Source organism: Arvicola amphibius, chromosome 5 (genome assembly GCF_903992535.2).
Source record: "Arvicola amphibius chromosome 5, mArvAmp1.2, whole genome shotgun sequence".
NCBI lineage: Eukaryota > Metazoa > Chordata > Mammalia > Rodentia > Cricetidae > Arvicola > Arvicola amphibius.
In genome coordinates, this window is record NC_052051.1 from 141,256,900 (window position 1) to 141,281,155 (window position 24,256).

Consider the following 24,256-nt stretch of genomic DNA (forward strand, 5'->3'; position numbering starts at 1 on the left):
AGGTTTCCATCAAGGGTCCAGGAAGTCACTGAGGCCAGGTGATGTGGCCAGGTGATGTGTAGCAGGTTGGAGGCCCTGCACGGAACTCCTAAGTGGGTGTTGTGCAAAGCTGTGAAGGTGAAGCCTAAATTGTAATGGTGACGTCCAGGATACTAAAATGTGACCCACCTGCGAGGAAAGTGCCAGCTGCTTCTTTCAAGGAAAGGTACAGGGTTCAAGGAAAGGAACCTGAGTACTACTGCTAGCTGGCTGGTTGGGTGGCTGACCCCTAGTGTCCTCCTCTCCTTCTATATATCTTTCATTCTTACTCCGTGGCTAGTTGGGTGGCTGACCTCCTCTCCTTGTTCTTTTGCTCCTTCTTCCTCTTTCTCCCACATTTCTCCTTCTTTTTAGCCTCTCTGCCTGCCAGTCCCAGCTATCCTTGCTCCTGCCTAGCTATTGGCCATTCAGCCCTTTATTAGACCATCAGGTGTTTTAGATAGGCAAAGAATCACAACTTCACAGAGTTAAACAAATGCAGCATAAACAAAAGCAACACATCTTTACATCATTCAGAAAAGTGTTCCACAGCATAAACAAAAGTAACACAGCCTCAGATAATATCTACAACACGATTCTAAAACAGACTCTGCAGACCACCACTCAAATGTGTGAAGGATGGGGAAGGCTTCCAGATGTGTTGGATACAGTGTGGTTAAGGTGCCGCTGAGATAACTCCTCAGGCTCTAATTCAAACATCTAGGTGGACAGATGTGTATGTAAGTGGGAATAGGGGCTGAGGCCAGTCCCTAAAGAGTCCCCAAATGGTCTTACCTTACAAATTATCCTGTGCCGAGGAGCCAGCTATGTGAGAGTCTCAGGAACAGAATAAAGACTTGCTGCAGTAACAGGTGCCTAGGCGGTAGAAGTTTTAGATCATGTTGAATTACAGAGTAGCCATGGAAGAGAAAAAGCAGGTCATGGGGCACTACATTCATTACTCAGGGAGAGGAAAGTACCTGCCAGGGACAAAGTCAGCCTTCCTGTGCCAAGATGCTGTGGATGGTACATGGTTCCTGACTCCACCCACACTGAGAAGTGGCCTAGCTGGAGTTCACTAAGTGCAGGTCCTTCCAGTGGCTGCCCCACCTTCTGTCAACCTTGCAATTGCTAACACTCCTCAGTTTTCTCAAGGGAACAACTTCCCTGTAGACATTTTTCTAGGATAAGTAATGATTATTTGTTTTGTTACTGTTGTGTTTAGTTTTTTGAGACAGATTCTCACTGAATAGCACGCCCTGGCTAGCTTAGAACTTTGTATCTTCCTGCCTCAAACTTCCAGGTGCTGAGACTTCTTTGCTCTTGTTATCTGTATTGGATTAACTTGCTGCTCCTGCTGCGGGTGTCATGGAATCTGATATTAACATTTAACCAGAGTTGTGGCTTCTGCCAAGTTACTTAGTTCCCATGCCTAGGTTTTCATGCCTGAAAACTGGAGTTATTAATAGTGTCTACGTGTGACGATAAAGTGAGTTTATTTATGGAAAGTGCTGAGCAATGCTTAGCAGTTAACATTTAATGAACAGTGGTTGTCATTAGCTCCAGCTGTCAGAGTGTGTCATGATTGGATTCCAAACCATCCCACCTAATGAGAATTTGTTATGAAGAAAGCAGAAGGGCTAGGACGTAGCTCGGTGTAGAGTGTTTGTCTAGGGAGAGAGTGAAAGTGGAGAAGAGGGAGTTAGGGATCATTGACAAGGAACTTGTTCGTAAACTGCAGGAAAGGCCAGGGATCTAGCAGCGCAGGGAGTAGGTTGAGGGTGAGCAGAAAGGATCAAGACACCCTCTCTTCTTACTCTTAAGTCATTTATAGATGACATTTCCAGACCGTTTCCTCAGAGGAAGAGCTTTGCTGGGGATGAGAGGTGGTGAGTGCTAAGCTTACTGATTAGAATGAATGCTGCAGCCCCTCAGCCACATTCCAGTTCATAATGTTTTCTTTGACACACTGCCTATACCCACTGCACAGTGGGACAGCCGAGTAGTGCTCAATACTATAGGGTACTTAATGTCATGACAGATGCGGACCAGGCATATGTCCTATGCTATGGCAACCTTACAGAATTCAACTGTATCACAGTAGGGGTCCTGGGACGGCTGGATGGGGGAGGGAACCTCAGTAGGTATAGGCACAAGGAAGGGGTCATTTGTCCCCCATCTCTACTTTGGTCCAGTGACACAAATCTTGAGCAATTTCCATTCTTCGGGCTGGTTTGACTGGCACAGGAACGAAACACGCCCTGCAGAGGAGGGTAGTCTGTGTGTTCCTGTTGCAGAGAACAAAGCTGTGTTCTGGCTGGGCACTGGTGACACACACCTTTAATCCCAGCACTCAGCAGGCAGAGGCAGGCAGATCTCTGTGAGTTCGAGGTCAGTCTGGTCTACAGAGTGAGTTCCAGGACAGGCTCCAAAGCTACACAGAGAAACCCTGTCTCAAAGAAAAAAAGAAAAATAAATGAGTTGTGTTCTTGGGAAATGCCCTTGGCACAGGCACACTTTAACGGACTGACAATCTATCACCTGAGTGGTGTGGGACTCTGGACTAAAACAATCTCTAAACAGAATTTGTTCACATATTCAGTATCTTCTGCTTGCTCATGAGGACAATGGGCCTCTGCCATCTTGTTATTGCTGTGTGGGAAGAATGTTTGTAAAGGAAAGCTACAGCACACATTGCTGCCATGGAAGGCCTCCGTTTATTTATTTATTTTTATTTTTTTATTTTTTTGGGTTTTTTTCGAGACAGGGTTTCTCTGCAGCTTTAGAGCCTGTCCTGGAACTAGCTCTTGTAGACCAGGCTGGTCTCGAACTCACAGAGATCCGTCTGCCTCTGCCTCCCAAGTGCTGGGATTAAAGGCATGCGCCACCACCGCCCGGCACCTCCATTTATTTTTAAAGTACCTAAAAGGCAGTGACAAGCTTGGTGTGTGCCAGTGTGTGGGTCTCCACGCCTCACTATTTGTTCCTGTGTAATCTAAAATGGCAGCTTAGAGCCAGGCTGTGGTGGCACACTTTTAATCCCAGCACTCAGGAGGCAGAGGCAGGCGGATCTGTGTGAGTTTCAGGCCAGCCTGTTCTACAAGAGCTAGTTCCAAGACAGGCTCCAAAGCTACAGAGAAACCTGTAAAAAAAAAAAAAAAAAAAAAAGACATCAGATTGAAGTTTATTTTTAGTTTTGATGATACATCGACCAACAAACAAGTGGTACAAAAACTTAAATAAGGAGGAATGGTTACTTAGTTTATTTACAAATCTGTAAACACTGTTCAACTTATTTGATGAAAAAACACCCCGTATTTCATTTGGTTTTGCTATCGAAGAGAATTCCAGTGTTTCAGACAAAATGGAGCCTCTCCAACACTCTTTGGGACATTCATTGGTGTAGTGTGGTTTCCCATGTGAATGAGTTCTTAATGAAAACAAAGTGCAGTGTGCATAGATGAGTGCTGAGACTCTGAGTGGAGGAGTGAGTGTGAGTGTGAGTGTGTGTGTGAGTGTGTGTGTGTGAGTGTGTGTGTGAGTGTGTGTGTGTGAGTGTGTGTGTGTGAGTGTGTGTGTGTGAGTGTGTGTGTGAGTGTGTGTGTGTGTGTGAGTGTGTGTGTGAGTGTGTGTGTGTGAGTGTGTGTGTGTGTGAGTGTGAGTGTGTGTGTGAGTGTGTGTGTGTGTGTGAGTGTGTGAGTGTGTGTGTGAGTGTGAGTGTGTGTGTGAGAGTGTGTGTGTGTGTGTGAGTGTAAGTCTGCTCCGTGGGACACCTTCACAGTCCAGTGTCCTCATATGCACAGCTGTGCTGAGTCAGGCGTGCATGAATACAACCTGTGTTTTAGTCCTTTAGACTGGAAAACCTCCGTTCATTATAATTTTAAAAAATAACTTCTTGGTAAATTAAAGACCCTTTTATACTGAAAATATTTCGATCAAAATATGTTTTGTGAAACTGAACAATACTATCTATGCTTAAAATTTCTTAAAATGTATGCATTTCATACTATATAAATGTACATTTTTATAAATCACAAACAGTATTTTCAAAAACTCTACAGGCCCATGAATTATTTCCTCACGTTTAGAATTGATGTAGTTTTAATTTTGAAATCTTGAAAACTGGATAAATATATTTTTAAATGGCATATTATTACATGTGAGTATGGATCTCAGCGTAGAATGTATGCTTAGCATTCATGAGAGCCTGGGTTAGATCTCAGCACCACAAAAGTGGGGTGGGGCAGGAGAACGCAGAAGTATATTTGGTTCAGAGAGTATGCTATTTTACTAAAGTTGGCCTCAATCCTAAATTCTTATCTTGGTAGCTTGGAAATTTCTTGAATATTCTGGGAGCCTTGGTATTCTTTTTTTTTCTTCTTTTTTTTTTTTTTCCTCCAGATGGGAGTTTCACTGCAGTTTCTTTAAAGCCTGTCCAGGAACTACCTCTTGTTGGCCAGGCTGGCCTTGAACTCACAGAGATCTACCAGCCACTGCCTCCTGAGGGCTGGGATTAAAGGAGCACACCAAAACCACCGGTTTAGCCTTGATATTCTTACTCTGAATGTTTCTTCACGTGTACAATTTTTTTCTTACACTTTTTCTTTCTAAGCTCAGTTTTAGAACTAATTGAGGCGGGGGGGGGGGGGAAGAAACAGACTGATGTGCATACTCAACTCTCTGCAATTAGTTTAGTTTAGTGCAGGGCCCCAGATGTGTGTAATCAGAACATTCTAACCAGAACTGCTCTTTTTACTGCCTTTGAACTGGAGGTGAGGGAAGGGACACATGTTAAATAAGCTAGTCTGGTCTGAAGACATTATTAAGCCAATCTGTATGTAATCACTACAGATTTGTACTATGAATGATTTTTCTGCAATACATACAACATCTTTCTGGCGGGGGAGGTGTTTGCTGTCAAAACATAGCTCAAAACTACCAGAAAAAAAAACCCTATACAGCGGGAGACATTAAGCAAAGTGGTGATGGCCCTTTTCCTTTCTTTTCTTTCTTCCATGCCTGTTCTAGTAGCCATCTGCCCAGTTTCCCCAAAGTTCATTTTCTACAGTTACTGTCAGGCCAATAGGGAGCAGGACCAGACAGAATCTGGTCATACGGAAGGATCCTGGGAGTGTCTCAGAGATTCAGGCCATAGCGTGTATGTGGCAGTACTCAGAGTCCCTGGTAACCCAGTGCAGAGAGCCCAGGCCAGAGCCCCGGGACTCTCACCACGTGGATATTTTTACTCATCAGTAAGTACCATGATTCAGAGGAAAATCTCACCTTCCCTCAGCAGTTAGAGCTTGCTCTTATTATTTTTTTCCACAAAGAAATTATTTAAAATGTGGATGGATGACAGAAAGCTGATGCTTTTCCTCAGGTCCAGCAAGCTAACGACAAAGGATACTCCACAACCTCTCCTTGGCTATCCTTGTCCCCACTTGTTGATCATCTTCATGGCCACCAACTTTTGAGTTATTCCAATCCTGCCAGCATCCACACCTTCACCTGTAGCAGGAAAAACTGGAAAATAGCAAAACCAGTGGGGGTGGGGTGGGCAGGGCGAATTGTTTGTTTTCTGTGCTGGGGTTTAAGGCCAGAGCCACAAGTAACTGAGCCTAGTAACTGAGATTACAAACGCAGTAACTGAGATTACAAACGCACGACACCAGGCTCGTGGCCACAACTAAGGGGGCCTAGTGTCCACAGCACAGGTGGTTTTAAACAGTTGGAGTTTTCTGTGGCTTTTGTGGAAGCCCAAGGAGGCCAAAGATCAGGAAGTTTGGGACTTGTTTTTAGTTCATTCGAGATTATTGTGCCTGTAACTCAAATGCGTCCTTGTAAATCAGAGACTTCTGCTCTCTCAAGACTATTGTCAACAGGTGTGGCTAGTTGCCCGCCCTCGGGCTCCTGAAGCCTCCCACTTAGGAAGAATGTTCCTACTTTGGAAAAGCTTTCTAAAACCTCTGCCCATTAGGTATAAGCCCCAGCTTCTGCAGGTTGCTTGGAGCTAGGGCAGGGGTCAGAGTTGCCCGGAATTTGGAAACCGCCTTGGGGAGGGGAGTCGGGGAAGACTGGGGTGCCTTTGCCCCTTGGTTAGCCTCTCAGTCTCACAACTTGGATAGGCTGCGGGAAGGTCCTTCCCTTCCCTCCCACCATTTCCTCTGGAAGGCAGTGTTTAATTACATCCCTCAGGAACCTCATATGTACTTTCTGTCAGCCTTATCTCACTCTTTCTACTTGTATTAATCGTCATCCAAGTATACGCACCTGCCTGCTCCACCCTGCGTGCACCGTTTTAAATTGTTTGCTTCCTAAGCTAACTGACTCTAGCCAGCAGCTTCATATTTAATGTTTAGCTCCTTCCAGCCCTTCCTGTCAGGGACCTTGCTCGTTGCATCTTTCCACTTGAAGGAGGAATGAATGTGTGTTCCTTCCAGGGATGTTTCCTAAGGACAGGGCACTGCACTGAGTGCTAGGGACCCCAGAGTCTCCAGGATGAAGACCCGTGCTCCATATCCTATGCTTAGACAGAAAAGGTATAAATAACGCCAGTGTATGGCAAGTGCCAGGACCTGGAAAGCCAGGCCTCGTGGAGGCGGTGGGTCTGAAACAGGGAGGAAGTACTCTGCTACTTAGGGAACAGGACACATTTAGAAAATGGCTCCTTATTGACTCACCTTCCAAACCCTAAACAGGTCTGCTCATCCTGCCCTTGAGCTTCCACCGACAGCTGCTCGGCCTGTGCTGATGAAATCTGCAGACACTCTGTCTCACCTACACACACTCACACGCATCCTTCCACACCCTCACACCATTGTTCACACACTGTTTTTCTCACAAACACATGCAAACATAAATATAACTTACAGTCATACTCATGCACACCCGCTGACTTTCATACACATATACTTTTTGTCTTAGGAACATTGTTGCTTTCTGTTTTTGTATTAACATTGCAGCTCCTTTTTCTACCAGCTTGGCCAAGGATGGGTCCTTAATCCCCCCTCCCAGTTTTAAAGCAGCCACTTCTAACCTTCCAGGACCAGGGAAGAAGGAAGAAGGAAGGAAAGCAGAGGTGAAAGAACAGAATATCAAAGTCAAACACTGCAGGCCTTGGCCTCCCCTTGAGACAGATACACAGCAGCACTTAGGCCTGTCCTCACTGTCCCTTTGCAAATGCCCTGTTAACATAGCCCAGGCACTGTGATGAAGAGCCAGAGAACCAGCCTGACCTTGTACTGTCTTTCTTTGCAGCTTCCTGGAAAGGATTGACAGCGTCAGTCTGGTGGACTACACGCCCACAGACCAGGTATGTGTAAAGAAAGCCACCAGGAGCTTCTGAGATAGTCTGCCAAGAGTGTTGTAAGGTAATTCAGAAGATTCAGGGAAAGCAAACCCATGATGACTGTTTCTTGGGTCTTGTTATTCTGCCCCTTATGTTGGTCCTGCCACCAAATTCGGAGTCTTCACTCCCTAGTCTTGTGCTGTGATCCCTAGGCTTCCTAGGCCCATCGCTGAGGAAGCCAGGCCTTCGCTTCCCACTTGAGTACCCTGTCTCCTTTTCTGCTTTGGACTTCAGACTTGAACCCCAGGTCCCATAGCACATCTCCAGGTTTGCTGCAGATGTGCCCTCGGATTGAGCAGACAAAGACTGCACGCAAACTAGCTCTCCTGCCTTACCCTGAGCATTCGCAAGCCCTGGAGGTCTGGGGCTTGAACCACATGGAGGTTCTCTCTCCTCTGTGTTCCCTGGAGATTGAAGTTCCTCTTTCTTCTCTGGGTATCTGTCTCTATTGCTGACCCAAAGAGCTTAAAATGATCCTGCAGTATGAGGCTCAGGAGGGAAAGGGTAATAGGAGAAAAGAGAACGTGCTCAAAATAGATTCTATACAAGTATGAAAATATCATACCATATAATTAATATGCTAATATAAACATATCCCACGGTGTAACTTGGGCTCTCTAACATCAGGAAAATGCCTCAAAGGGAACCTACACAGGTGTGATGATGTCATTATCCAACAGCAGAAACATCGATCGTCTTCCAGAGTGGCTGATTCATAAACAGCATAATGACAGCTGCCCAGGACAGGGTGACGTCAGCTGTGTGAAACTGTAGCTTTCCCGTGCCCTTGGGAGCATATCAACTGTGGTCTTAGAGAGAGCAGAACTAGGCAAGGAAGTGACAGCAACCCTACTAAAGTGAAGTAGCTTCCAGCCCTGAGGTCCCTGACTTATGAATGAGAGTTAAGCTCCTACCAGACCAGTCCCAGTAGAGATTTCCAGGTGTAGCCACAGAACATAGGTCAAAACTTTGTCCCTGAACGCTGTGTACTGAGGTTTGACTGTCATATAACAGCAAGATGTGGGCGTGAATCACTTCTTAAAAGTCTGGAGAAGTGCCAGGTGTTGGTGGCGCATGCCTTTAATCCCAGCACTTGAGAGACAGAGGCAGGTGAATCTCTGTGAGTTTGAGCCTGGTCTACAGAATGAATTCCAGTTACAGCCAAGGCTACACTGTAGAAACCCTGTCTCGAAAAACAAAAACAAAATTAAAAAAAGTCTTGAGGGGCATGCACACACGTTTACTGTGTGCAGAGCCAAATTGATTCAACAGTGGAGGTTTCACATCTGGATTTTAATTCCTCCTTTTTTTATGTTAGAGCTTCTCATTTCTCAGTGACCATACTTATGTCAGGGCACACCTCTCTCTTCTTGCCCCAGGACCTCCTCAGATGCAGAGTGCTGACTTCAGGAATCTTTGAGACACGATTCCAAGTGGACAAAGTGAACTTTCAGTGAGTACATTGCTAAGAGTCTCCTGTGCCAGGGACAGGGGTGGAGGCCCAGCTGTAGCACTCTAGGATAACTCTGAAGCCATTTCTGACAACTCTGAGGCCATTTCTGAGGCCTCTCAGCCTTAGTGCGTCCCCCCACCTGGGAGCCTAACAACTGCACCTGCATGTACTAGAATGTTGGGGACTCTCCATCTCCCCGAGTCCTTGTGAGTGTTCTCCAAATAGAGCCCCTTGCTGGAATTGGGACAAGATACCCACAGATGTTTTGACTCAATCCCTGGGAAGGGGTCAAAGAAACCCTTAAATGTTTCCTCTTACCTCACCTGATCTGGCAACCGCTCTCCAGCCCAGGATCGGACCAATTATTGTTAATAGCACTTTGAATAAACCAATCCCAATAGTTAAAAAAACAATCCTCAAGTTTTCCCCTCCTGTTTCTATGGCTTTTTGCTTTAAAAATAGCTTGTAACAATCATTCGGGGTCTTTTGGCTTCTGGAATGCTGAAAGACCCTGTCGTGACAGAATTAAGTCCTCTTGCTTTTACATCAACCGTGGTGTGAGAGTGGTCTCTTGGGGCAACTCCTCCTCAGTGACTGAACTTCAGGGTCCAACACAGCCTGGTGCCAACCTCTGGCCAGAATGGGAGCCATAAGGCCTTGAGGCTACAGGGGCTGGAATTGGGATTCAGGTCAGGCTGTGTGAGGCTGGAATCCAGCGAGGGCACTGAGAAGCTCACCCACACAGAGACACAGCTCCAGGAAAGGGGAGCACTGAGCTTGAGGGAGGGAGATAAGAGGCCAGGGTCCATCTGATGTGCAGCAGAGAAACTCAGACTGAAAACTGTGTGGGCACTTGAGCCAGACATCTGGAGAGCCTGAGGGAGGGCTGTGTCATCTGCCTGAATGTAGGTGACAGAGTCCTCCTGCCAGGCACTGGTGACTAGAGGGCTGTGGACAGAGCTAGATCAGAAGGAAGCCCCACACTTCCCCAGAAGAGGCAGTCTTCTGAAGCTGAGACACGTTATCAGAGGATCTGCCCCAGCACAGACTTAGCATGCACCTGGTACAAGGTGTGCTAGGAACTAGGAACCACGGCATCTATTAGGCACCTACTGTATGTCCCTAGACACCGGGCCAGCAGCTTTCTTCTTTGCTCTTAACTCCTACACCCACAGTGCAGCATGAAAGAGGAAGAACTGAAGTTGGGGGAGGACGCATGCCCTACAGCTCAAAGACAAGGGCTAAGACCCAGAGGGGCCTCATGAGCAGTCGACCATTCTGACAACAAGGGAGAAGGGTAAAGGCATGTGTCCCTTACCCCAGTTTCCACGAATAACCGGCCCCTCTGTTTCTCCTCCACAGCATGTTTGATGTTGGCGGCCAGAGGGATGAGAGGAGAAAATGGATCCAGTGCTTTAATGGTGATTTGCATGTTCCGTAGAGGGCTGGGTGCTGACTCCCACTCTGTGTCTAGCTGTGTTTTTTTTAATCAAACTCTAATCTCTATGTAAAGTATAACATGGTAAGCATAACATGTGAAATAAATAGCCATGGTCCTTCCTTAAATGTGAATCTCCTGGAGAATTTAATCACCCCACATTTCCAGTTACCTTTCGGGTAGTCCCCTGGTCAAGTGAGCAATGCCCCGTTGTGTATATAACCTATATTCCAGTCATTCTAGACACGATCCCCAAATGGCAGTGCCTGAGACCTGAGCAGGCCTAATCCCGGAGAAGCCAGCATTGTCCGTCTAAAGTGCTTCCCTTCCCCTCTCTGCCCAACTCAGATGTCACCGCCATCATTTACGTGGCGGCCTGCAGTAGCTACAACATGGTGATCCGGGAGGACAACAACACCAACAGACTGAGGGAGTCACTGGACCTGTTCGAAAGCATCTGGAATAACAGGTGATGAATACACCCACCACTGGATCGCAGATCTTTTTATTAAAATACATGCAGAAGACTACATATGCTTTGTTGTTGTTGTTAAAAGTACCCACTTTGACCCAGTGTGTCTGCACACACCTGTGCTCCTAATATCAGGAGGCTAAATCAAGCGGCACCGAGTTCAAGGCCAGTCTGGGCTATGTAGTTAGACCTCATAGACAAAAAAAATGTGAGGGCAAGGAGATGGATCCTTGGGTGAGGAGCATGACATGCAAGCACAAGGACTTGACTTTGGATCTCCAGCACCCCCCCCCCCCCCCCCCCCCCCACACACACACACACACAAAGGCTGAACATCACCATGAGCACCTGTAACCTAAAAACAGGGAGGCAGAGGCGAGCAGATCCCCCAAGGCTCTGGCCAACCAGCCTAGCCAAAATGGCCAACTCCAGGCTCAAAGAAAAGACCCTGCCTCAATCTAAGTACAGGATTATTTTGAGACATATTTATATATCAGCCTCTGGCTTCCACTAGTTCCCACACACACATGTGTGCGTGCACACACACACACACACACACACACACACACATGTAAATCCTCAACTTTAATAAGCCTTTCATCCCTTCTGATAGACATACTTAACATGGGGACTCTTCTTTGATGGAGCTCTTATAGGTGCTTGGTTAGGGCTTTTTAAATCTGCCATAAACGTCTCAGGTTATATCAGAATTCAAAATTTTGTTTGCCTGTTTTGACCTGGCGTCTCCCTATATTACCCAAGCTGGCATTAAACTTTCAATCCTCTAGCCTCAGCCTCCTGATTTACCAGGATTACAGGTATATGCCTCTGTGCCTGATTGACGGTTTGTTTAAGAACCCAGTTTAGAATGCTCACAGATAACTAGATGGTCCCTACAATCCCAACTGTTCAAAGCCATAGTGCAGTCATAGGATACTCCCAGAATCCCAAGGGGGCAGAAGTGATTATGTCAGGAAGAAATGTTCAACATACACTCCGCTGCAGACTCATGCAGTTAAAAATCAGGATCTCACAAAGTTTTCAGGAAAAACCATCACTAAGGAGTATGAAAAATAAAAGCAGACCTTGAAAATTATTCATATGAGTCTAGAGAGATGGCTACGTGGCTAAGAGTACTAGTTACTCTTCAGCAGGACCATGGAAGATTTCTATTCTCATATGGCAACCAGCATGGTTGCCAGATGGCAACCTGGTAATCCTGGTCATTGTAACTCCAGTCCCAGGGGATCTGACATCCTCTTCTGGCCTCAGCGGGTGCCAGGCATGCACATGGTGCACCGATAATTCATGCAGACAAAACATTGATACACATGCAATAAATTTTATTTAAAAATTTAAAGTTTGTATTGTTGAATAAGTATCTCTCTGTCAAGTGTTCAACTACCATCCTCCGTTATGGTTTCAGAGTTAAAGGGAAAGAAATAGGGCCAGGAAACGCCAGGTGTGAAGAATGAGCATTCTTCGGAATGGTTGTCAGTGAGCACACACAGCAAAGCATCCACATTGTTGCAATTATGGTCTTGTCTTTATAAATGTGCATGAGAATAAGATAATCTAGGCATAAAATTATAAAAATCTAATAGTGATTATCATTTGATATAATTCATACGATTATATGTATATTTTCTATAACTTCAGCTTGTTTGTGTAGAAGCTACAAAAATTACAAAAGTAGAAGAAAAGAACCAAACTAACGCATCTGAGTGGGGAATGTATTACATTTACATTTGTGGTCAGTGTCCTATGGACTGATCCCTTGGACCGCTTGGGATTTCAGAGGGCTTTGTTTATGTGGCAGCTAAGTTCCTTTTGTCTTTACTTCAACTTTTCTTACCCTAACCACCTCTGTTCCAGGGCCTCATCCCTTTAGCTTCTCATAGAACATGTGAGGAGTCTAGTTCTGCTCCCTTGTCCCCTGTGCTAAGAGGAGAGGAAACGGAAGAAGACAGGCTGCTAATTAAGCTCCTTGTGATTGGCTAATGAGCCATTTGGTACTTCTTAACATTCTCCCATTGGAGTTTTCTGGTCCATTGGACCCCAAAATTTTACCACAAAAGTCCAAGTGTATTCACTGAATGCTTAGAGCTCTGCTCTGTTACTGATAAATGTAGTCCCCACAGAGTTCATCAAAAAGAGTGAACTGCTGTATTCCGGAAGGCTTTGTCATTGATTGGTACACAGAGAGAGCATTGGTATACCAAGTGATAGTGAGTCAGTTTCCAGAAGATGCCAGTGTTGGCCCACTCCCCTACTACCTCTTCCTTGGGCTGCCTTGCAGAGCTGAGGTAAGGGGTGACATCAGGGTCTCAGACTGGGCAAGCACCTGCCACTAAGCTGCATCATCAGAGTCCCATTTAGTCTGGCAGCATTGCTGTGACTGGTACTTTTATATGCTAGCATCGTGAAATTGGTGTGGATTTGTGTTCTTTCTAGGTGGTTACGGACCATTTCTATCATCTTGTTCTTGAACAAACAAGATATGCTGGCAGAAAAAGTCTTGGCAGGGAAATCAAAAATTGAAGACTATTTCCCAGAGTATGCCAATTATACTGTCCCCGAAGATGGTAAGAGTTCAAAACACAGTCTCTCTTACAACTAACTGTAGGAACCAACTGTTCTTTTCTCATCATTCTATAGACTGCAAATCAGAGATGTCTGGTGAATCTGAGAAACTGCCTAAGTTTAAAACATCCTCTCTATGGGCCCACAAAGCGCTAGGGTATAGGATGAGTAGCTCTATCTAAAATGCTCAGGAACACAAGTGTCGAGCTTAGAATTTTTTGAATTTTGGAATGTTTGTTTATCTGGAAGATGTGACTCTATTTCATTAAAGATAAAGCTCACTGACTGTTGGAATATATTTCTATGTACCTCAAATACGTAACCTGAGGGTTTCGACTGACCTGTGGCATGAAGTTATTGTGGAAGTTTCTATCTATGGTATGACGTCAGTACATGAAGGTTAGCAGAGGTAGGATCGCTGAGATTTTATTTATTCAGAATAGGGATGCTTAGTTGGTATTCAAATGTCCTAGTTGGGATTTTCCTCGTAAATGGTTCAGAGATTGATTTTGTGTTAAAGATGGGCCATGTAAGGAAGGGCTGTTTGGGGGTGTGACTATGTCACACTAGGTAAAAGCTCTCTCATACCACCAGCTGGGTCTTTGGAGACCAAAGACATCATTCAGACCCCATACAGTAACCATAGGTGGTGACTTCTTTTATTTTTCTCCATAGAACAGTGGTTCTCAACCTGTGGGTTATGACCCCTTAGGTTGCATATCAGATATTTGCATCACAATTCATAACAGTAGCAAAATTATAGTTATGGAGTAGCAATGAAATAGTTTTATGGTTGGGGGGGGGGGTCACCATAACATGAGGAACTGTATTAAAGGGTCGCAGCATTAGGAGAGCTAGAAAGCACTGCCTTAGAATAAGAGGGGATGGACGCATCTTGCTCTGGGCCACATAAGTAGAGCTAGGAAGGTCAGACAGGCCTGGTGTCCAAGCCTGTGCTGTCATCCACTCCTGGGGCTTACATGGCCCTGGTGGCCACACTGGTGGACCCCGCTGGGTGACCAGCTATACCAGCCTCCCGAGATGGCAGGCCCAGTGCTAAGATGAGGAAGGTAAACCAGATCTTGTCATCCATGTCCCTCTTGTGCTTAGTTTGCAGTGTGCATCGAGCCACTGGGCATTTTGAGGAGTGATTTGCGAAAGGGAAAACTCAGACCAGTTCTAAAACTGTGAGCCCACGAGCTAGATAAAGCCAAATGAAAGGGGAGTTTCTGGAATCTAGAGCTGGAGTTGGGACCGCATTTCTTACCACTACCGAGGACAGAGAAACCTCAGACTTCTTCCCTCTTTAGGTTCCCTTTCGTCCTCTCCACCCATTATCCCAAGTCCTGGCTTTAGTGCAGGCCTAGGAAAATCCTGAACGACATGGGCCCATTCCCCGTGAGAATCAGCAGGTGCAGGGAGAGGACCTGGGGTGCAGTTCCTGTTCTCTCGGACAGCCTCTCCTTCGTTACAAACTCAGGCAGCCTGTGTGCCCAGAGCATGCGCTGTTAAATTAGCAACCAGCCCTGACTGCTGCCGCGTTTCTGTTTTGTGTGGCTGGTTAGTTAGTTTGGAGGTTTGCTCTTGTTTTGGTTTGGTTTGGTTTGGTTTGAGACAGCGCCTTATATAATTCAGGCAGGCCTGGAATTCACTACATGGACCAGAATGTCCTTGAACTCATAGAGAAAACACACACACACACACACACACACACACACACACACACACACCTGCCTGCCTTTCTCTCCCCAGTACTGGGATTAGAGAAGCACACCACCACACTCTGCTACAGGCCCTTTCGCAGTAAGAGCATACTCAGATTCACCTCACAGTCTGGCTAATTGCTGTTCCAGGCTGAGCCAGGGATCTGGGAAAAGCTGAGGTGTGGTTTCAGTTGTTTCTCTGTCTTCCCAGGAGATAGTCTCACCCCTCTGCCCAGATACTTCCTGTCTCTCACTGCCCCCTAGGCCAGCCAGCAGCTGAGTGCTGTGGCCCCTCCTCCATGATTACTTCTCCAGGTGTGGTCCTGACCTCAATCTGTTCAGTGACTCCCAGCTTCCAGCTTAGCCTCCGTGGCTATGCATATGTGTGTGTGTGCATACATTCTTCACGCATGCAGGCATGCATGTTTGCTTGGGCACTTGGGTTTTTGGCACAACTATCTTTCTAAAACACAAACACTCCTTTATGCCCCGTTAAAGATCACCACCCCAGTGGCATGCACCCTGTCCTTGGAAGTGAAGCTTCCCAGCAAAGAACACCAAAGGGATTCATTGTGACAGCTGAGGGACCTTGGTTCCAGCCACAGTGCCAGGCCCAATGACTAGTGCTCACCCAGGACCGTGTGTCCAGTTCGTCTGTGACTCCAGGGCACCCATCACTCCCTGGCATGGGTAGTGACTACTGGTAGCCCAGACTCGCCATCCTGCTTGGTGATCCTCAACTCGGACGCAGCCAGCAAGAAAAGCAAGGGAGTGTGGATCCATGCAGCATGGGTGAAAGGCTCAGTAATTACACAGGATGAAAGAATCCGAGTCAAGAGGACTTCAGGCTGTGAAAAGTATAGGAAATGCACAGATTGTAGTACCAGAATCATATTTGCTTAGTTGGGAATAGAAAGAGAGGGCTGCAGAAGAAAATGGGGGCACTTCCAACAGTTTGAATACTATTTTGATCGCTCATTATTTGGTCACAGTGATAAGCCAATACATGTTGAAATGTATCAAAGTGTACATTTGAAATATGTACAGTTAAGGGTCTATGAGTTATCCCTTCATAAAACGGTGCCCAGTTCCCAGTCAATGAATGAATGACCAGAGTATCTCCAGAGGTGGAGACATCACAGGACCCTGAGGTTCCTGGGTTGATAGCCAGAGGGTCTGCTGCTTTGGACTTCCCAGGACCCCCCAACCTGAGCCTGTGCAGTAGCCTGAAGAGAGTCCTCCTACAAGGCTGATTTTTAAAAGTAGAGTGCATGCCAGAAAGCACAGCCTTCCTCTCTACCATAACTTGGAAGAGGAAGTGGAAGATGGAGGGGACACAGCTTGCCAGAATCCAGTTAGATGCTTTCTGGAGCAGGTGTTACTTGCCGTAACCTGTCTGTCTAGGTTCCCACAACAAAATTCCTTAGGCAGGGTGATTGGTAGACAAAGTGTTCTGGAGGCTGAGAAATCCAGAATCAAACTCCCAGCAGAGTTGGAGTCTGCGGAGGCCAGCTCTCTCTTCTGTGAGTTCTGTGTCCTCAGCCGGTGGAAGACACCAATCTCCTTCAGGCTCCTGTATGTGAGTGTTGTGTCCCCCTCAACATGGCAGAGCCCCCTACAGTGGAGCCATCCCACTGGGTGACACTCTGATGAGGAAGAGTAGACACAGCATCCAGACCAGAGGACTAGCGACATTTTCTTAGAGCTCCATGAGAATTAAAACGCTTTGGGAGAAGGAAAATTAAATGTTACATTTAATTTTGCCCTGTCATGCGATGAATGTTAATGCCATGAACATACACAGCCCTGTGTAGTTAATTCCTTCTGTGTTGCCATTCTTCTGTATCTTTGCTTCCTGCCAGTGAAATGAAATTCCATTTTTAATTTCAACAGCAACACCAGATGCGGGAGAAGATCCCAAAGTTACGAGAGCCAAGTTCTTTATCCGAGATCTGTTTTTGGTAAGCATTTCTGTGGCTCTTGTGTTGTCTACCTTACAGTTAATAACCTTGCTCTCTGCGGCTTGCTAATTAGCCCTTCATGGTCTCACCCTAAGTCATGAGCCAAGAGAGAAGCAGTCGGTCTCTCGTGCCTCAGCGCACTGACGTGAGAGAGGTTACATCTCTCACCCAGGTAGTGAAGGGAGGAGCCAGTGACAGGGCCACACTGTTCACACACATGCCTCCCCAACAGGAGCAAGTCCTGCAGAGTCTAAAGTGCACACATTCAATCCTTGGTGTCTGCTTCCTCCACCCAAAAGCACCAGCAGGTTGGCATGAAAATGAGCTTGCCCGAATTCTGCCCCCTCCCTCTCTCAACTTGCCATGGTTGTCGTGCCCGTTTTTGGTTTATTGGGTCAGTCCTCCCTTTTTCCCCTCACCACCATGTCCCTGGGATGGGTTCCCTCTCAAAAGCCCCATGGCGAGTTAGAAGCTAACTATGAAGAGACCGGGTTCTGTGTCTGGGGTGTGGCAGAGTGACAGCACTTAGCACAGTGAGCATGGAGCCCTGTACTCTAATCAAGTCCCTGGAGAAGAACAAAAGCCCCCCAAGATGTGGAGGACAGTATGGGGAAGAGTCTACAGCTGAAATGGAGACCTGCCAAGTTAAACAGTGAGCCTTTTTCTCTGGGCTTGGAGTCTCAGAACCTTTCTTGTGCTGGTGCCCATTTACAGACACATGCATGCTAGGCAAAGACTAGCACTGAGATTTTTTTAATTTTAAGACAGGGTCCCACTAAATTGCCCCGTCTCACCTTGAACTTGTGGTCCTCCTAATTTAGCCTGCCACGTAGCTAAGAGCACAGTCCGACGTTACCATGCACAGCCTGGAAATCATTTCAGTGTGGGAATGTATGTATTTCATAGTAAATCAACAGATTCTCTCTCTCTCTCCTCTCTCTCTCGTTCTCTCTCTCTCTCTCTCTCTCTCTCTCTCTCTCTCTCTCATACATTACATCCTGACCAAAGTTTCTCCTCCCTCCACTCTTTCCAACTCCCCCTCCTACCTCTTCTCTCTCCCAGGTCCATTCTTCCTCCGTTTCCCTTCTGAAAAGAGCAGGCCTCTCGGGGATATCAACTGAACATGGCATAACAAGTTACAATTAGACTAGGCACAAATCCTCATCTAAAGACTGGGCAAGGCAATCCACTAGTAGGAGAAGGATCCCAAGAGCAGGCAATAGAGTCACAGACACCCCCACTTCCCCTGTTAGGAGTCCCACAAAACACAAGCTACACATCTATAACATGTATGCAGAGGACATGGCTCAGACCCATACAGGCTCCGTGACTGCAGCTTCAGTCTCTGGGAGCCCCTATGAGCCCTGCTTAGTTGGTTCTGGTGGGCTGTGTTCTTATGGTGTTCTCAACCCCTCTGACTCCTACAGTTCTTCCTCCCCTTCTTCTGTGGGGTTTCCCAAGATCTGCCTAATGTTTGGCTGTGGGTCTCTGCATCTGCTCCCATCTTTGCTGGATGAAGTCTCTCTGATGACTATTGGGCTAAGCACCAATCTATAAGTGCAGTAAAATATTATTAAAGATCATTTCATTGACACCATACCCATATATATATCCTGTTATAAATCTACATTTTATATATAATATATATATTACATATTAAATATATTATGTATTAATATATACTATATAATATATACATTATAGCTCTCTATATAGATATAGATATAGATGATAGAGATAGAGATAGATGAGATAGAGATAGAGATAGAGATAGAGATAGAGATAGAGATAGAGATAGAGATATATCCTGTTAGGTCATTAGAAACACTTTTTTGAGGGGTTTTCTTTTTTTGTTTTTTATTTTTCGAGACAGGGTTTCTCTGTAGTTTTAGTGCTTGTCCTGGAACTAGCTCTTGTAGACCAGGCTGACCTCGAACTCACAGAGCTGCCTGCCTCTGCCTCCCTAGTGCTGGGATTAAAAGCACGTGCCACCACCACCCGGCTCTTTTTGTTTGTTTGTTTGTTTTTTGTTTTTCGAGATTGGGTTACTCTGTAGCTTTGGAACCTGTCCTGAAACTAGCTTTTGTAAACCAGCTGGTCTTATCACAGATCCGCCTGCCTCTGCCTCTCTAGTGCTGGGATTAAAGGCGTGCACCACCACCACCATCCAGTTCAGAAACATATTTTTTTTAATCCATAAAATGCTATGGAAACACAAACTAAAAGTTAGCCAACCATGCAAATGTTGGGCATTTAAATGCAGATCTGAAAAGATCTATGCCCTCACAAATGCACACTCAAGCCTTGGACAAACCTTGACTCCCCTGACAGAAAACAAAACCTAGCTTGGGTCCAGAGGCGACAACACACATCTTGGTTTGGCACATGGCAGTTGGAGCCGTAAAAAGTTCAGAGTCAGAACTCGCAGCTTCAGGGCAGAGGCACCAGGCAGGCTGCAGAGCTAGGGGTTCGGCACTTGCTCCATCTGCGCAGAAGCTGTTCTGGCATGAAATAATTGTAGTGAGGAGCTGCAGGCCGGCTTCCCGCCGCCAGGCTCCCAGCCACCAGCTAGCTTATGCCCCGAAATCACAACTCACAAATTGTATTCTTTTAAATACTGCCTGGCCCATTACTTCCAGCCTCTTACTCACATCTTGACTAACCCATATCTAATAATCTGTATAGCACCACAAAGTGGTGCCTTACCAGGTAGATTCTAGCGTACGTCCATCTTGGGCTAGAGCTTCATCACATCTGGCTTCTTTCTCTGAGGAGAGGCACAGCGGTCTGTCTAACTTAGGAGAGGTGTAGCATCTGACTGATCCTTCTACCTCACTTCCTCTTCCTGTTCTGTCTACTCCACCCACCTGAGGGGCGGTCTATCAAATGGGCCAGGCAGTTTCTTTATTAGCCAATGAAATCAACTCAAACAGAAGGACTCTCCCACATCAAATAATAACTTCGGTCATTCAGGCCCCAGGGAGGCTAAAGGAAAAACACAGAAGGGAGTGTGTGAAGTGAACGGACTTCCTTTTGGTGTGTGTGGGGAGAAGTCTGCTGTGACAGGGCCACATGCTGGGTGAGCACTCTCCTTAGCTGAAGGTTCAGCCATTGACGTTGCTGAGTGAGGATGACAGTGAGCATGATCCCGTGACACACAAGCCTTCTCCTCCACCTGGAGATGGCAGGACCCATCTCTTCACAGGCAGGGGGAACTTAGGACCAGGTAACCAGGAGAAGAGTCAGACAGTCACCCCCACGGTCCCACTTGTCACTGTGAGCTGTCCTGTCCTTCGAAATCAATGGTGAATACAAGCTCAAGAAAAACCAGCTCCCAGAGCCTTACAGTCTTTAAAATTGATCATAGTGGCTAAGAGGTTGATACTGATGTTCTGGGGTGAAGGGATGCACCACCATGTCCAGTTTTGTGGAGTACTAGTAATAATCCTCATTGCATGATAGGCAAGCCCTCTCAACTGAGCGCTACCTCTGTCTTAACTCAGAATTGCAGCAGTCTTGTACCCCTTAGGCTATGTACCCACGTTTGACAGACACATTTGAGAGTTTCATACCTTGGGCAAACCCTCCTCAAGCCTCAGGAATGGTCACACAGAACTATCAGATCTTTTTTAGCTTTTATTGTTATTTTCTGAAACAAGATTTTGCCATGTAGCTTTATCTGGTCTAGAAACTGGCTACTTAGCCCAGGCTGGCCTCAGACTTTCCATTGATTTCCCATGCTTCCTGAGTGCCAAGGTTACAGACATAGCTACCATTCCTGGCTTGCCTAGTTCAAACTGATAACTCATTTCTTTCTTTCTTTTCTTTCTTTTCTTTTTCTTTTCTTTTTTCTTTTTTTTTTTTTTTTTGTTTTTCAAGACAGGGTTTCTCTGTAGTCTTTTTTTTTAAATGGAAATCAGTGAATAAATTGAGTTCAATGAGAGATCTAGACTGAAGTTTGAAAATTCATTCTGATAATGACTCACTCCTTAAATGTGTGCAGCCCCAAATAGGGGCAAACCAATCAATTACAGAAGACAACTAGTTTCTATCCCTTCTGAACATACTTGTTCTGTACATCCTTGCCAGATATCCCCCACCTGGTGCTTCAGAATGAAATGAAACATTCATTTCAATGTCCTTAAGCTTAAAATAAAAAGCTGGGCCCAGAGCTATAGCTCAGTGGTAGGGTAGTTTGCCTACCTTGCAATGGTTGATGTTTTGGGTTCCACCCCCAGCAACAAACACTCACAAGGGAAGCTAACATCCCTTCTGACCACTCTCAGGAGTTTTATAACCAGATAAACATTTCCTCAAGACCCTTGTGGTCCTAAGAGCTCCCTAAAGGCTGTGTCCCAAGATGCTTTGCAGACAAAAGATGTTGGAAATGAGGCCCTGAGATGCTTCCAGAGATCACCTGTAGCTAGAAAATATGTATGATTCTGTTGGGGCTATGGGGGCTGCCAAAGTGACATCCCGTAGACCCCCAACATCTCACAGACTAGAGGCCTAGCCAATGGAAATGCTTCCTCAGAGCTCAGGATACTGAAGTTTGAAGTCAGGTGCCAAAAAAAAGGTCCTAATCCTGAGACTGTTCTTCTCGGCTCATGGATAGCATCCCCACTTTGTGTCCCCGTGATCAGCATCTCCATATCTGTGTCTTGACCTCCTCCCCTTACAGGGACACCTTACAGGACAGCAGTGTTGGACTCAAGCTCAAGCTAAAGACTTAATTTAACCATACTTGTCTCTTTGAAGATCTTATCATATCCTATCATAAAGATACACAGACATATCCTGAGGCCCTGGAGAGTTCAGATCCAACACATAAGTTTGGAGATACAGTTCAGCCCTACCTTTCCCTAGTCTGTCCCAGATAGCTTCACAGATGGACCATGTTTAACCTTGTGCTTCCCACCGCTGACAGCAAAGAACTTTTCTCCAACACACACACACACACACTCGGCAACAATCCACTGCCAGCTAGATCACCTGTATGGAGAATGCATAACTGAGATACAACCCATCACATGTGGATTCTTAAATTAGCGGCATCGGGTTAGCACAGGAGAGTTGCATGGTGAGGCAGGAAGATGGCTATAGTTCTGGAGTTTCAAGGTTGGTATGGGCAGGTATTGCAAGACCCTTCCACAAAGTAAATATAAATGAATTAAAACTGAGTTAGAGACAAGCTCCTGCCCCCACCTCAACGGCGTGCACTAGTTGCCGTAACTACCACATATCCAGGCAGAATATATTTCTGCAAGCAGACTTCTGTCCACCGGGGCAACATAGACAAACATATATGCTGGAAATTTCTATTCGGAAAATTTTGGCCTGTCTTGCCCTCTCCAAAGCCTGCCTCAGCTCAGATTCAGTTCCTGTGGCTGAGGGATGTTTAACTCTCTCCTGGAGCATGGTTGGTACCTGAGCAGTTTGGGGAAGCCAGTCAGTCCAAGTCCTCTCTAGCCTCTCTATACGGTCCTTAAGCTGTCCTCCCATTTGATGGCACTGGGCCCTATTGTCCTGATCACAACCTTCTTCTCCACAGAGGATCAGCACAGCCACAGGCGATGGCAAACATTACTGCTACCCCCACTTCACCTGCGCTGTGGACACGGAGAACATCCGCAGAGTGTTCAACGACTGTCGTGACATCATCCAGAGGATGCACCTGAAGCAGTACGAACTCTTGTGAGGACTGCCTACCCCTCCTCCTCACTTGCCGCCTCTCCTCCCTCTTGGCCACCCCCAGGAGGCGGTGTATCTCCCCAGCCTGCGTGTCTGTCCACCCTGAGCCATGGTAGGGCGTAGTGAGTGTTTTAGTGTCACGGGGCTGCCATCCGTCCTGTCCTAGGTATGCCTACGTGTGACCACCAAGCCTCTGGCTACCTCTGTCCCCCAGGTTTGGTTTCCGAAAGCTTTTGTTTTTCACCGGACTGCACAGCCTCCCACCACCAACCTGTATCACTGCAAAGCCACCAACTCTCACATGGGTGATACTGCAGTGACCTGTCTGAGTGGGAACCTATCAATTCTTTGTTTGATTGGTCGATGGGCTGACTCATCAAAGGCAGCGTGGTAAATCGGAGAAAGAAATACATGGTTTCAAATTATCAAGCATGATCACCATGGACTGCAGCTCTTTCTGGCTAGCAGGTAGCTGCCCCTTCTGATCTGCACTGGCTCAATGCTTAGAGTAGACCCGAGCCAGCCACAGAGCAAGAGGAATTCTTTGCGGCCACGGTTGCAGTGGCTGTAAGCCGCGGGCATTTGGAGCAGAGGGCCTCTCGGAGCCTCTTACATTTAGGCAGAAAAAGCTGCCCCATTCACTACTGCAAACTGTGTCCTGTCTATACATGACGGTGTCCTCTACACCTTCCTGATAGCTGGGCATGGTCCTTCCTAGTTTCTCTTTGTTGTTGCTTTACTAGACTGTACAGACCCGCAAAATATAATACTCTTTTGTATGACTCCTAACAAAACCTCCTTGTAGCGTTCTGTGCCTTGGTGATGGCCCCAACACTGTAAGGAAATACTGTCCCAGCTGTGCCAAGCAGCTTGCGGCCCGCACAACCTGCTGCAGACACAGTGGGGAATCGGTGGGATCTGTTCATCTTAGGATATTTTTTATCAGGTTGATATTAATGGACGATCGTTATAGAATCATCTACTTGACCAGCAGTGCCGTCCCAACACTGGAACAGTCACAGCTGCCTGATTCACTGAATCTCAGCTGCTGCCAACACTGGGGCCACCCGATTCCAAGGCATAAATTAGAAGCTACTTTTTTTTTTTAGGGTACCAAGGGTTTTTCTCTCCCCCTCCCCCCTACCCCCACACACAGATGAAATGTTCTGAAGACCCCTTCGGGTTCCCTAGGCAGGAACAGGCCTACCATCCCCTAGTATATATACAGTCCCATCCTATGATAAACAGGTGACCAGAGGAAGCAAAGGAGTGTCAAATGGTGTAGCGAAGGGAGGGCAGGAAGGACAGCACCTTCTGAAGATGAAATACTACAAAGCTATTTACTTAGTATCTATCTATCTGCATTGGCTAGGGACGAGCCCAGCACCTGGAGCATGCTAGGCGAGCACTCTACTGCTAATCCTTATCCACAGCCATAACGCCAGCCCCACAAAAAACCTTTGTTTTAAATATAAAGACAGAACGTATGGCTGCTCCCCACATGGGGAGATCTGCAGCCGCGACCTCGAGTTATGGTAGGAACGCCTGGAACATAACAGCAGCTGCGTCAGGGCACTGTTGGCGCTCCC

General features: G+C 46.4%; 1 protein-coding gene across 2 annotated transcripts in view; it reads left to right on the top strand.

Moving 5' to 3' along the window:
- Window positions 1–22,674, top strand: part of Gnal (G protein subunit alpha L) — a 122,099-nt gene extending 99,425 nt beyond the window's left edge. For both annotated transcript variants that reach the window (XM_038330097.1, XM_038330098.1), the window contains exons 6-12: window positions 7,276–7,330; window positions 8,746–8,819; window positions 10,182–10,240; window positions 10,606–10,726; window positions 13,184–13,314; window positions 16,909–16,976; window positions 22,528–22,674. In XM_038330097.1, coding sequence (XP_038186025.1) covers window positions 7,276–7,330; window positions 8,746–8,819; window positions 10,182–10,240; window positions 10,606–10,726; window positions 13,184–13,314; window positions 16,909–16,976; window positions 22,528–22,674 — 655 coding nt within the window. The remainder of the gene's footprint in view (window positions 1–7,275; window positions 7,331–8,745; window positions 8,820–10,181; window positions 10,241–10,605; window positions 10,727–13,183; window positions 13,315–16,908; window positions 16,977–22,527) is intronic.
- Window positions 22,675–24,256: the final 1,582 nt, after the last annotated feature.